Raw genomic sequence first — 15732 nt, forward strand, 5'->3', positions numbered from 1 at the left:
GTTAAAACCATTAAAACCATCAAATGGAAATAAATCACATTTAAGCAGCAGCAGTGATAAATGATACAAGATCATTTAAATTTTACTTCATTTTCTAAAAAGATACATCTGTTCACCTACACACAAGAGAATAAATGCTTGATAGATTTATGATTTTGAGTCACAAAGATGCATTATCTCTCTAGACTACTGTTGAATCATGAGTCTTCTCCCTTCTCATACCTGTTTAACACTCTTACTCTGGTGATACCATCACAGGATCAGAGTTGATGCCCAAAGCTCTCTCGACCAGAATAGTTGGAGGGATATGGTGGTTTTTCACCCTAATCATCATTTCATCCTACACTGCCAATCTGGCCGCCTTCTTGACAGTAGAGCGAATGGAATCCCCCATTGATTCAGCAGATGATTTGGCAAAACAAACCAAGATAGAATATGGGGCTGTCAGAGATGGATCAACAATGACCTTCTTCAAGGTAAGGAACTAACAAAATATTTTCAATGGTCATCTCATACTGATGGAAAAAGGGTGTGGAATAAGAGTCTGTCCAAAAAAAAAAAAAAAAAGAAATTGTTAGGCAGTTTTTTTATAAAATAAAATGTCTAATGATGTAATCTGATTACAAAGAACCCAGGTGCCCACAGCAGTCAGTGTAAAGCAATTTCTTCAGTTTATCTAGATATCAGTCCTTCTAGTACACTCAAATCCACATATCTCTCTGTACCTTCAACATTTTTCTCTTGCCTTTACACCATTTAGATATCAATTCTTCTATCCTCAGTTTAATACACTCAGTTCCACATATCAGTACCTTCAACATCTTTTCTTACCTTTACATCCATTAATTAATGCCTCATGTATGGAACTCACAAAAAAAAGTTCACTTAATCTGAAATTCCAATCAAAATATGTAAATATCATTGTTTCATTCATATTCTATACTGGATGAGACAGGAACAGATGACAAGTAAATCTGTTGTTAGTGGAATTTATTTGGAAAATTAAATCCAAAAATATCCCAGGAGACTCCAGTCTAATATTGCATCTGCACCAACAGGGATAGTGCACCCAGTACAGCCTGAAGCCTTCCCCATAGCCTAGAGAGCTTCCTGAGGCACCAAAGGAGATTTAAGCTAGAATCAATATAGTTTTAGTGTCAAGTACATTTTGTTGTTCATGTCTTTTAATGACTTACCCAGAGTAATGAAGCTGATGTCAGCCTTGCATATAGAATAAGCTGTAGTAGTTGTATTATCAAATCTCAGATACTGTGTCTCCCATGGGGAAAAATATGGATTTTAATAGATCCAGAAACCTTTAGCGATGACAAAAAAAACCTTAGAGATCAAAAAGATTCAGACCTTCACCTTACTCATGAAAAGAACAAAACCCTCAGAAGCTAAATTATGTGCTCAAACTCATATACTTGGTTTGAAACAGAGATAGACAAGGACCTTCTTGTAAGAGATAATTGTGCCTGTGTAGGTGAGGTGGGGTGGGGTGTGGGAGCAGGGAAGGAAAACAACTGTAACCAAAATAAACTCTAAAAATGCTTTTGTTGACATTTCACACCTGGATTACCAAAATGAAGTTGCCACCCCAGGACCAAGTGGACTACTCTGACTTGTGGAGAATATTAAAGTAGAGACAAAATATTAAGAGTAAAAAAAAGTGAAAACGTCTTGGTATAACAGTTCTCAAAAATTGGTATTGTGTATGTGATTGTGTTAATCACTCAGTTGTGTCCAACTCTCCACGACCCCATGGACTGTAGCTCACCAGGCTCCCATCTATTACTTATGCAGTAAATGTGGTTTAGCAATTACCAACAGTAATAGATAAACAAATAAAAACTTGTTTTAAGAGTAAACTTGGGGGCATTCCTGGCAATCCAGTGCAATCCCTTCCAATGCAGGGAATGTGGGTTTGATTCCTGGTCAAGGAACTAAGATACCATATGCCTCAGAACCAAGATATATATATATATGTGATATTTTAATAAATCCAATAAAGTTTTTAAAACATGGTCCACATAAAAAAAATCTTAATAAAAAGAGTACACTATACTCAAAGGTTTATAAAAAACAGAGTAATCTTTAAATGTTAGGATTTTCTTTTCCTCTATTTTAAAAAAAAATGATGATTTTTTTAAACACTTTTTTTTTTTTAAGAAATAAGTCATTGATTTTATGAAGGTATAAAGTATGATTGTTTCTTTCTTGGACAAGTGTTGTTTTCAGGACAAATGACTTTAAATATTGGCTTTCCAACTTTCTGAAAGCTTAAATTTTCCTAAAATCAATAGTGTGAAGAAACATAAGCTACCCCCAGCTAGTAATTCATCACAATACTTGTCAGAAAGCAGGAAAGTGACCTGCAAGGCATATAGGACCGAGGGACACTGCTAAAGCAGAATTGAGTATGTCTGAAAAAATGTCTGAAATGACTTATTTCTTTCACCAATATCAAAAAGTTTTAGAGTATTGGGAAAGGGGCAAGTAGAAGCAGAGAAGATTCTATGACTACTATAGTATAGTATAGTATAGTATAGTATGCATAGAGCGTGTGCTCGGTCATGTCCTACTCTTTGCAACCCCATGGACTGTAGCCCGCCAGCCTCCTCTGTCCATGGGATTTTCCTGGCAAGAATACTGCTTATTAAGATGCACATCATAAATATAAAAAGAGGGAGAGGCTATGCTTTGAAAAAGCCATCAATCTGACTCTGCCACCGTCCAATCAATCACTGAATTCACACAGTATCCTTTAACCGTATTTTGATTTGTTTCTGCTCATAAAAAAGTGTTGGTCCCACGTCACCTGGCAGGACCCTAGGGTCAACACATTAAGGTATTCTTGGATAGTGCTTTTCATTGAAATAATGTGGCACTAGTCTCACAACTGCTGCTCCCTGGACATTTTCAGAGCATGTTCCTGCTTGCTCCCTGGTCCTGAAAATGAGGCCAGGGTAAGTTTCTGGGGTGACTGGGCAAATGAGACAATAATCATCTCAGGGAGAAACACTGTGATGAGAGTACAAACAAGGACAGGGAGACAAGAAGCATGCATTACACACTAGCTCATAGCCACACACTCTGCTCCTAAACACTTTAAATACATTATCTCATTTTATCCTTATAAAGGGCAACTGAGGAAAAAGCTAATATTATCCCCATTGTATGATGAGGAAAATAAGGCATATATACATGCGTGCTAAGACACTTAAGTCATATCCACTCTATGCAGTGCTATGGACGATAGCCTGACAGTCTCCTCTACCATGGGATTCTCCAGGCAAGAATATGGCAGTGGGTTGCTATGCTCTTCTCCAAGGGATCTTCCCAACCCAGGAATCGAAGCTAGGTCTCCTGCTTTGCAGGCAGATTCCTTACCTTCTGAGCCACTAGTGGGAAAGTAAGTGAGGCATCAGTTCAGTTCACTTCGGTCGCTCAGTTCAGTTCAGTCATTCAGTTATGTCCAACTCTTTTCATGGACTGCAGTGCACCAGGCCTCCCTGTCTATCACCAACTCCAGGAGCTTGCTCAAACTCAAGTCCATCAAGTAGGTGATGTCAGCCAACCATCTCATTCTCTGTCATCCCCTTCTCCCACCTTCAATCTTTCCTAGCACCAGGGTCTTTTCCAGTGAGTCAGTTCTTCACATCAGGTGGCCAAAGTATTGGAGTTTCAGCTTCAGCATCAGTGCTTCCAGTGAACACCCAGGACTGATCTCCTTTAGAATGGACTGGTTGGATCTCCTTGCAGTCCTAGGGACTCTCAAGAGTCTTCTTCAGCACTCAGCTTTCTTTACATTCCAACTCTCACATCCATACATGACTACTGGAAAAACCATAGTTTGACTATATGGGCCTTTGTTGGCAAAGTAATGTCTCTTCTTTTTAATATGCTGTCTAGGTTGGTCACAGCTTTTCTTCCAAGGAGCAAGAGTCTTAATTTCATGGCTGCAGTCACCATCTGCAGTGATTTTGTAGTCCCCCAAAATAAAGTATCTCACTGTTTCCATTGTTTCCCCATTCATTTGCCATGAAGTAATGATGGAACCAGATGCCATGATCTTAGTTTTCTGAATGTTGAGTTTTAAGCCAATTTTTTCACTCTCCTTTTTCACTTTCATCAAGAGGTTCTTTAGTTTCTCTTCACTTTCTGCCATAAGAGTGATGTCATCTTCTCACCTGAGGTTATTGATATTTCTCCTGGCAATCTTAATTCCACCTTGTGCTTCATCCAGCCCAGCATTTTGCATGATATATTCTACATATAAGTTAAATAAGAAGGGTGACAATGTACAGCCTTGATGTACACCTTTCCTGATTTAGAACCAGTCTGTTGTTCCATATCCATTTCTAACTATTGCTTCTTGACCTGCATAAAGATTTCTTAAGAGGCAGGTCAAGTGGTTTGGTATTCCCATCTCTTTAAGAATTTTCCAAAGTTTGTTGTGATCCACAAACTCAAAGGCTTTGGCATAATCAATAATGCAGAGGTAGATGTTTCTCTGGAACTCTCCTGCTTTTTTGATGATACAACGGATGTTGGCAATTTGATCGCTGGTTCCTCTGCCTTTTCTAAATACAGCTGGAACATCTGGAAGTTCACTGTTCACATACTGTTGAAGCCTAGCTTGGAGAATTTTGAGCATTACTTTGCTAGTATGTGAGATGAATGCAATTGTATGGTAGTTTGAACATTCTTTGGCATTGCCTTTCTTTGGGATTGGGATGAAATGAGGCATAGCTCCATTAAATAACTTGCCACAAATTTATAAAGCTATTGATGGGAGAGCCAAAGTTCAGTTAAACTTCAGAGAGTTCTAGAAGATAAGCATCTTGAGGATAGACAATTGGTCTATTTTGTTTGTCATTTATATCCTCAGAAACTGAAACAGTACCTGGAACATAATAGATACCTAGTAAAGGATAGTAGACACTCAGAAAATATGTTTTTAATAAATGAGCAAATGCACTGATGAAATCTAAGAGAGATGAATTCTATCAGAGAAAGAAAAAAGAAAAAGAAGGGAGGGACGTGAAGCAGTGTATTTGTGCAGGCTGCTATAACAGAACATCAGACTGGGAAGTTTATAAACAACAGACATTTATTTCTCACAATTCTGGAGGCTGAAATTCAAGATTGGGGTCCAGAATGGTTGAATGAGGGCTCTCTTCCAGGTTGCAGATTTCATGCTGTGTCCTCCTGTGGTAAAAGGGGCAAAGGTCTTTTAGGATCCTCTTTTATAAAGGCACTAATCACATTCATGGCTCCATCCTCATGACTTAAACACCTCCCCAACACCTCACCTCCTTATGCCATCACCTTGGGGGGTCAGAATTTCAACGTATGGATTTTGGGGGGAACCATTCAGACCATAGCAGGAAGGATACAGAGAGATCCACAGAGGAAGAGAAGCCGTTCTATGTTCCTCGATTTACAAGTTATCTCATAGCCCAGCAACCCTATTTATCAAGAAGGAATTTATTTGCGAAAAGAGAACAAGGACTAAATCCGATTTAGTTTTCCCCTTGAGGGAGGCAAGCTGTCAGAAAGCTTCAGAGGGATCCACACTCGGGGATTTTAAGCTGGATTATTCTGCAAGGGAAAGAAACAAGCCAGCTTTTTAGCTCTCAGGGTAGTTCCACCCTGTCACTGAGTGACAGCAGTTAAAGTCACGAGGACTCAGTTCTGACCTGGCTCTACACTAATGCATCATCTCTGCTGTGCCATTACGGTGTCCCTCCTTCCCTTTCTCTCTTAATCAAAGACAGTATCCTCTCTTAGGTTGTGGAATCAATAAGGAAAGCTTCCTTTACCTGGTCTAGCTTAGCACATTCTGATCTACTGTTGGGGATGTAATGACTCTTGCCCATATGGATTCATTTCGTACTCAGTCACAAGGAAATTTCTAAGAAGCACTTTTTCATCACACTCAATATCCCCAAAATATCCCTTTGGCACATCCAAATGGTGAAGCCAACTCTTTGCTTTCAAGATGATTCTAAGTTGTTTCACAGCTGAAGAATAGGCAGTTGAAAGCTGAAAAGGATGATGGAAATTACTAAAATCCATAAGCAAAGTGCACTAACTCTTCACATTTTGTCTCTGGGACACAAACAGGAGATGCTTTTAGTAGAGGTTCTGCTGGAAAAGGGCTTCCCAGGCGGCACCAGTAGTGAAGAATCTGCCTGCCAATTCAGGAGATGCAGGTGTGATCCCTGGGTCAGGAAGATCCCCTGGAGAAGGAAATGGCAACCGCTTCAGTATTCTAGCCTGGGAAATCCCATGGACAGAGGAGCCTGAGAGACTACAGTTCATGGGGTTTGCTATGAGTAGGACACGACTGAGCACACACACATACCACAAAACACACACACACACACACAGACGCATATACCACACACCCACACACCCACACCCACACACCACCACACACACACACTGCTTGAAAAGTGACCAGAAGTTGCTCACTGAAATTTCCATCCAAAGTCGCTGACTTTTTTTTTTTTTTTTTTAACCTAGACTGCTATTCTTGCAGACAACCTGCCCTTATATTTCAGATTTGGGATATTTGATTTTCAATGTGGAAAAAAAAGCTATTTTTTTAAAAATAGCTCAGATGAGGTTTCACTATTCATCATCTGAATTCAGACAAGGCTGAGAGAATAAACTGACATTTATTAATCAAGTGCTGGGTCACGGTATGACTTGTCTAAGACCAGGGAGGCCAAAATACTTTTCCTTCATAGAACAATCACAGTGATCACCAGGGACTGTATTTACACAAAGAACTGGGGTTAAATCATAAATTCAAATACATGTATATTCACAAAGTTTTGTAGATGGGCACCTCAAGATACCTATATGCTAATGCCCATTAAAATAAAGAACAATTTTAAGTTTTGTGACCAAGGGCATTTAGTTAATGATGGTTATTAAACATTATACTTCCACAGGGTCATCTGCACCTGAGTCTTAAAGACCTTAGCACTGTGGATGATATAATGCCTATTTGATAACAGGGTGTCAGTCACCAGGAGACCAATTACCAGGTCAAAGTTAAAGAAAGGCAGAGTGTTTTATCAACTGTCCAGGGGCTGTCGAAGATGTTTTAGGAGATTCTCCAAGTATAAGGAGACCTTTTATTTGCCTTTGTTGGACAAATCTATCTATCAATTTTTAAATGGAATCTTTTTATAAATCAATATGTTAATAATTCAGAACTTCAAGAGACTTCATATAAGAACACTTTTTAAACAAATTCTCTTGTTATTTTCTACTCAGGAGAATACTAATCGATAATATGATATTAATTATATTGGTTTCTCAGCTCTCTGCTGTTGAATTGCTTGGTCCTTTCAATTGTTTCAAAATCCTGAATGATAGACTTTCCTGCCCTCTCCACTCTCTGAGACCAACCCAGCATCTTAGGAGGTACAAAGAGTGGTCAGTTCAAGATCTATGGACATAACTTGAGAGCAGATTTCCTAAGGCCATTTTCTTTCTTACACACAACAATGTTGAGAGCAGTGGCACCCAAATACACACATCTCATAAATCCTCCACATCTCATAAAAAGTAGGACATGTGAAAAATTGGTTTTTCTCCTTGTAATTATTAATTCCATTAATTACCTTTGGACAAATGGAATAGCCCAAACTTTGGTCTCACAGTGACAGTTTAGCAACTCATATATTTTTCCTAGGTGAAGAAATGATTCTCGTGTTAAAATTTGAAGAATCATTTAAGGCCTAAAACAAGGGTTTTTCTCAATGCCTCTTGCAAACTATCATCCAAGAATACTGATTTGGGTTCATTGTTCAGAGATTAGGGACCCCAGCCAGTCTTCTCAGGAGATATAACTAGTATAAAATTAAAACTTAGAGGAGGGCTTTGTTCTGAAGCCAGATAGCCTGGGTTCAAATTCTGATATTACTGCTTATTAGCTGTATGTGTGCATATGTGCCCAGTTGCTTCAGTCATGTCCAACTCTTTGCGACCCTATGGATTGTAGCCCACCAGGCTCCTTTGTGCATGGGATTCTCCAGACAAGAGTGCTAGAATGGGTTGCCATGCCCTCCTCTAGAGAATCTTCCTGACCCAGGGATAGAACCTGCATCTCCTGCATTGCAGGCAGATTCTTTACTGCTGAATCACTGGAGAAGCCCCATTAGCTATGTAGATCTTGGTAAGTTATTAAATCCTCTGTACCTTGAAATATTATTCTAAGAAATACATAACTTAATAGAGGTAGTGTGCTTGTAATACTATTTGCTTTACTTGGCAAATTATAAACAAGAAAACCGTTAAATTAAAAAAAAAGAGAAAAAATGCTAAAGATTATTATAATTATCACCTACAACATCATCACCATTAGCATCCAATTCTTATTCCTATCTATTAGTCCTACTTTTTCAACTTTCTGAATTAAAGAGAAAAAAAACAAAAAACAAAAAAAACCCTCTCTAGTTTGGTCTTTGTTCAGATTCCTCACCATCAGTGGTCCCTAGGTGGTGTGGCTTCTGGTACTGGACAGAAAAATTCCAGAGAGTGCCAGTGCCCAAATCTCAAAGACTTTCAGAGGCCAAGTCAGACGAAAAACTTAGTCCTTGGAAGCTTGCTGAGCACATACAGGCATTTGCAGGAGAACCACTTCCAGATGGTAGATAAGCAGCAGATGGTGAGGCTGCCCTTAGAATTCAGCTGAGAAGAAGAATGAGGCGTTCAACTCAGTTCAGTTCAATTTAGACATTTTTCCGAGATCTCCACTTTGACCAGTACTTGAAGTTGGCACTGTAAGAGATAGGAAAGGGAGGATATAGAGTTCTGCTCAAGGCTGAAAAACCTGAACAGCAATAAAGAGACAAGATGTGCACAGACCTGTTAAATACAATTCAGCATGTGATTAAGTAGCATGCCTTATGCAGACAGGAAGTGGTGTGAACATAGGAAAAGTCCTTGTGAACCCAGAATAGAAAATACTCATGTAAAAAATGACTCTCAGTAAAAAATGCTGCTAAGCTAAGTCACTTCAGTCGTGTCCAACTCTGTGCGACCCCGTAGACTTTTACTCTCAGTAAAAGCTAGCCTTGTAAAAATCGTCTCAGACCCAAGTCAGAGGATTATACAGATTAGATCATGGTTCGGTCTAAAATGACTTGAATAAAATAGATTTTTTTAAAAATCGTAACAGGTTTGTCATTGCTGGCTTTCATGGTCTGGGGACTTTGGACCTGCTGTGGGAATAAGGGAGTCTCTAACCTTTATAATCTCCTTCCAGAGAGTGGCTAGGTACTTTCATTAATTCAAAAGATATTTCAAGAAAGTTACTGCCCCAGTGCTGCACCAGTGCATCCGAAGCAATGAGCCATTATAGGCAGACAGGTTTCAGACAGAAATAGTCATGTAACGAAGCACAAAATGAAAGACATTTCACAAACATCTCTGCAGAGGAAGGAAGTCTTCACATAGGAGCTATTAGCTCTTGTTTGAAAGATCCAGCCAATCCTGCCATGAGTGTTCAAACTGCCAAGTACCTATAGTATAAAAATGTATTGCTTAGGGAGAAATCCATGAGGTCAATTAAAGTTAACCTGTTTCAGTGCCTGATACATTGCCTGTAAGGGACCAATCTTTAATTCTGGACAGGAGAAAAACATGAAAAATGTTTTAGCAAAGGTGTTTAAATCCCTCTGAGGGAAATTGTTAAAGGGAACACATGAATTTTTAAAAACCTAGGAGATTCTGCAAATGTCGTAACTTTCTGTCAATTCAAGGTAAGAGCGTAATCAACTGGAATGATCATATTCTATATCAATACATTTGAAAGAGGCCCCTCACTATAGTACAAATGCTTTCATCTGAGAATGCTTTCTTCAAAGTGACTTTTGTAAATTAAATCATATTTTTAAAAATCCAGGATAACTTATTATTTGATGAAATAATATATGTAATCATGCGTTAAACTTCCCTAGTGGCTCAGATGGTAAAGAATCTGCCTGCAATGCGAGAGACCAAAGTTCAGTCCCTGGGTCTGGAAGGTCCCATGCAGAAGGGAAAGGTTGCCCACTCCAGTATTCTTGCCTGGAGAATTCTATGGAAAAAGGAGCCTAGTGGACTACAGTCCACGGGGTCGCAAAGAGGTGGAGATGACTGAGAAACTTTCACTTCGCTTCAATCGTGTGTTAAGGGAAATGATTGCTTTTAAGGCAACGGTTGGCCTCTGATATATCTGCTTTACAAGTTTGGGTGACTGCATGGCTGATTTCTGCGTCTTTGATTGATTTTTAAGGTTTTTTAATTTTTTAAATTTTATTATTTATTTATTTGCGGTTGCACTGGGTCTTTGTTGCTGCGTGGGTTTTCTCTAGTTTGCAGTGAGTGGAGACTACTCCCCACCTGTGGTGCATGGCCTTCTCACTGCAACAGCTCCTCTTGTGGCAGAGCACTGGCTTTAGCGCACAGGCTCACAAGCCTAGGCTCAGTTGCTCTACAGCATGAGGAATTCTCCTGGACCAGAGACTTAACCTGTGTCCACCGCATTGGCGAGTGGATTCTTATCCATTTTACCACCAGGGAAGTCCCATGTTTTTTAAAAATCAATGTCAGGGAAGTCCCATTTTTTTTTTAAAAAATCAATGTCTATCTAAAATAAAAGTAAGTCAGAGATGACATTTTGAAATGTAATTGTCTTTGGTATTTTATTTGTTCTATAAGTATGTATTTACCATATTTATAAGACCATTTGTTTATAAGATAACAAAAATCAAATATCAATAATCTATCCTTAGGGTATTTGCGTGAGGTTATGGATATATGTAAAAATAAGTGTATAAATAGGTAGGTATATATATATAGATATATATAGATATATATAGATATAAAATCTTTATATATGTTGGCCTGAAGTAGAATTGCAGTTATTCATTCTACTGAATAATGGGATTACACATCTTTACTGTAGAAGCCCTATAACCTGGTTGAAGAAATAATGTGATGTATTTCAGTAAAAATAAAATATTAGAGGGCTAGGTCTATAAAATGCACATACTCTCAGTCTTAGGATTGTATTACACTCCACAATTCACACATATTTTACCTGTAAAATAGTAAAAATAGTAAAATAAACATAGTAGAAAAAAATAGTTAAAAACCCTGCAATTGAAACCAATGAAACTATATGAAATGGAAAATGCTGTTAAAAGAAAAAATATAAACAATACCTACATTTCTTTTCAGGTTACAACTGTTGCAGTTCCCAAAACACTCATTGTTTTTTGACTAAACAAATATAAGCTGTGTAAATTCATGTAAATTGTTTCCATGCATTGTGTGATGACTACAAGAATTGCAGCAGCACTAGTTATAATAGAAAGGTGCCACAGCTTTTTACTGAAATTATTTTTTTTAGAAAATGTGTTAATGATGTTAAAATGTCAGCCAAGTCCTAATTTTGATGTTCTCTGTGTTAAAACAAATAGTTGATTCCCTATTAGTTAAGAACACATACCCTAGAGCCAGATTGCTAGGATCGGGTCCTAGTTTCATCATTTCTTCATATGGCATTCTGTTTCCTCATCTGTAAAGGAGAAATAATAATGGTATCTTTCTCATATGAACACTGTGAAGATTAAATGGATTAATAATGCATAGTGCTTAGAGTCATTTTGGGCACACAGTAAACACTGCATGTGCTGGTTATTATTGCTATTTTCAGTAAGCAGTTTTTAAGTGCACAGAGACCAACTGTAAATCATTTCCCATTGAGTGTTTAACCTGCAAGAATTATGAGAGAAAAAAGAGAAATAAACAAGTCATCAAATGGTGATATAGTTATACTCCCTTATAACAAATTTTAGATTAAAAAAATGCTTATTCTTTGCCAACAACCTTTCATCAGCATCAGAATAGCCATATAATCAGGTTTAATTAGACAAAGTAAATGTATTTAAACCTTGATGCCCTGTAAGATTAAAAAAAAAGAAACTAAAGAATTTCAGATTTAATAAATGAGGACTTTTCAGTTTTAGTGATTTTTGATAAGAAGCTCAGAGTACTTTACAAATCTTCTAATTAACCTTTGACATATTCAGTGAAATAAAATGCAATCACTATTTCTTCTTTTTAAACATGTATCATTTAGAGCAATTTAGCAGGCTGAGGCTACGGAAGATTTAGAAGTGCAAAAACATCCAAACTGTCATTCAAACGATTTGCTTGGTCTTTTAATATTTATGACAGTGTTCCATAAAGCATGCTTTTATTTTTAAGAATTACTAAGATTTGTGTCTTAAAATTTATGTATTAAAAAATAAACTTAATTTAATTACTCTTAAAAATGGTACTTTCTGACCAAACAGAAAATAAATATTGCAAAACATAGTATAACAGAGGATGGAATTCAAAAATAAGGGGGAAAGAGACCTTCACTGTATATAGGCTCTTTAATCAACATGACACCTGGGTGTCACTTCACTATTGCTGAAGTCAGGACCTGCATAAGTAATGTGAAAAGGCTGGTCTGAAGAGTAGAACCTAGGAGGTGAAGGATCCTTAAGTGAAACTTGTCCAACAGTGAAATTCTCCTTGTAAGTTCCCAGTGGTAGAAAATGCACTATATCTTAGTGCTCAAGCCATCTACAGATAGTTTTAACTGCTAAAAGGGTTATTTCTTAGCCACATTCTGGGTCTTTCTATCTAAGCTCCTCAGTTTTTCAAATGTAGAATAGAAGGCAGTCCCACAACTTTCTAAACGAGGAAAGAAAGCTTGAAATGAAACCAGAAGGGTGCTATTATGTTTTCCACTATTAGGCTGGAGCAAACATAGCAGGAGGGGCCCAGAGAAATTTAGAATGTTCCCTATGCCTTCTACTAGACCAAGTCTTCCACCAAGTGACCATTTTCTTACCGAGGAAAATTTCTTTTTTTTTTTTTTTTTCTTACCGAGGAAAATTTCTGCCCTCAATGAGTCACACTCCATGCCAGCTAGATTTCCCTTCTAGCACCTCAGGGAACTCAAGCCAAGATCAACCTTCTACTCCAAACCTACTCCAACCTTAAGGTCATGGTCATGACCCTGAATTAATTAATGACCTTCAGCTATATTTGTTGTTATTGTTCCATCAGTAGGTTGTGTTCAACTCTTTGTGACCCCATGGACTGTAGCCCTTTAGACTCCTCTGCCCATGGGATTTCCTAGGCAAGAATACTGGAGTGGATTGCCATTTCCTTCTCCAGGGCATCTTACCAACCTAGGGATCCAACTCATCTCCTGCACTGGCAGGTGGATACTTTACCACTGAGCCACCAGGGAAGTCCCATCAGCTCTACAGTTCAGTTCAGTTCAGTCGCTCAGTCGTGAGTGGTGCTAATCAAAGTGTGATATGATATGTGTTGATTCAAGAAACATTGTGTTACCAACCTGCAATAAGATTAAAAAATAAAACAAGAATAAGAGTTTAGAAGTGCTGTAGCTCTCAGATATTGTGGTGGCATCAAGAACATGATTAATGGATACTTCTTGAATATAGACCACTTTGAAGTCTGTCAAAATTTAATCTGGTGAGCCATACCTGGTATGAGTATATAATCCCTACCTACCATAATACAGTAGGACTCCAGATAGGTCTGCCCTGGAGTGAAAACATAGACAGTCCTTCACTGCAGACGATTCGAGAACCACAATTGATTGGGATCAATAACAAGTATATAGGTTTTCAGTTGAATCTTCTCATCTTTTTCCATGTCCTTCAATACATAAATTCCAAGAAGGACTCCTCCCCAGGTGGTCTATTTCTTATGAATGAACTGATCTTTTACTTTGTTTTGTCCTCAGCTTCCATGCATGCAAGCTAAGTCACTTCAGTCATGTCTGACTCTGCAACTCTATGGACTGTAGCCTTCCAGGCTCCTCTTTCCATGGGATTCTGCAGGCAAGAATATTGGAGTGGGTTGCCATGCCCCTCTCAGGGAATATTCTCGACCTAGGGATCAAATCTAAGTCTCTTTTGTCTCCTGCATTGTCAGGAAGGTTCTTTACCACTTAGCTTCACCTGGAAAGCCCTCTAGCTTCCATAGACCATGCACACACAAAAATCCAATTTTCTACCTATTTACAATATTTATCTTTAATAAAATTTAAATATAAGGGAAAAATAGATGTTTCATGGATTTTTTACATGGGGCTAGCTCCTAGTTTGCATTAACATGACACCAAATCACAAATAACCTCAGGGCATAATTTGAGTTCTTGAATATATGCTATAGTGTCACAGGTAGATCATAAGGTGAAAATCATTCTCAGAAGAATTTAGCAAGATTGATATTCACCTACCCAAAATAAGCATGGAAAGACCATTGAATTAGATTGCAGGGGATTGAAGTCTGGGGCTTCTCTGGTGGCTCAGACGGTAAAGAATCTGCTTGCAATGCAGGAGACCCAGGTTTGGTCCCTGGGTTCAAAAGATCCCCTGGTGAAAGGAATGGCAACACATTCCAGTATTCTTGCCTGGAGAATCCCATGGACAGAGGAGCCTGGTGGTCTATAGTCCACAAGACCAAGGAATTGGACATAACTGAGTGACTAACCTCACACTGAGGTCCAGTATTACCTATGGTACATATTAACCAGTTTTGTGACTTTCATGAAGTCTCCAAACCTTCTGTACCAAAATTTCCTCCTCTATGAAAACAGGAGTTTGAATGAGCCAGTATCTGAAGTCTCTTGACAACTTTAAAATTTCATAATTCTAAAAAAAATATTTTCCCTTAAGGAAGTTTCTTGATGGAGGAATAATTTTCCCAGCAGTATATTCACTGCCAAAAGACAGACTGACCTCTTTGCACTTGCACAAGTAGTTCTTTATTATAAATTTAGCATTATCAGACTCTTCTAGGCTAAAATTACCCAACAAATAGGCATTGACCCCAACCTCAAAAACACGCTTTTTCATGGCGACATGAACCCCAACTTTCAGATATCTCTGAGAGTGAGGAGTAATTCACACAGGCCTGATCATGACAAAATGGTTTCCATAACACACCAGTATCTAGAAGGTACTATTTATTGAATTGCTATTTGTCTCACGAGACTTTTCTCAAGGGGCTCTTCAAATGCTTAACAACCCAAAATAAAGCCATCTGGCCTCCCTCAACTCATAAAGCCAACAGCATTAGCCCAGGTCTTAAATAGATTTAGGAATTGAGTGAGCCCCCAGGAACACTTGAACATGAGTAACCACGCTAGCGTTGAATTCACAGATATTTCATTCATTGCTTATGACCACAAATCATGTTTTAAGCATCTTTACACTCCTGAGATGGTAAGATGATAAGCCCTGTGCCTGCCAAGGAAGTTCTCGTGTGTGTGTGTGTGTGTGTGTGTGTGTGTGAGTGTGTGTATGTGTGTGTGTACCATATACAACGTGTGAGCTAGAGATTGCTCAAAATTATCAGTAATTTCCCTAGTGTCTTTCATCTTTCAAATTAATACAGGGAAGTGCTGATGCAAATGAAGACAAATACAGAAAAAAAAATGGAAACAATATGGAAATTACAAAACAAAATGCAAACAAAATCATGCAACACTTTCAAATAAAAATTTAGTCCTCATTATCTAAAACATAATTGGAATTTGAAGCTAAGTATATACAAAAAAGGCATATAAGAAGACAGTAAGAAGAGTTTTCTGATCTGAATTTCAGTCTGAAAGAGCGTTTGCTC

The 15732-nt window shown here is 38.2% G+C and overlaps 1 protein-coding gene across 6 annotated transcripts in view; it reads left to right on the forward strand.

Annotated features, from left to right (window-relative positions):
* The window catches only part of GRIK1 (glutamate ionotropic receptor kainate type subunit 1), a 467772-nt gene that overhangs the window by 424091 nt on the left and 27949 nt on the right, over positions 1–15732 (forward strand). For all 6 annotated transcript variants that reach the window (XM_042229760.2, XM_042229778.2, XM_027978475.3 and 3 more), the window contains one exon: positions 259–476. In XM_042229760.2, the coding sequence (XP_042085694.1) occupies positions 259–476 (218 nt within the window). The remainder of the gene's footprint in view (positions 1–258; positions 477–15732) is intronic.

The sequence above is a fragment of the Ovis aries genome, chromosome 1 (genome assembly GCF_016772045.2).
Source record: "Ovis aries strain OAR_USU_Benz2616 breed Rambouillet chromosome 1, ARS-UI_Ramb_v3.0, whole genome shotgun sequence".
NCBI classification, from domain to species: domain Eukaryota; kingdom Metazoa; phylum Chordata; class Mammalia; order Artiodactyla; family Bovidae; genus Ovis; species Ovis aries.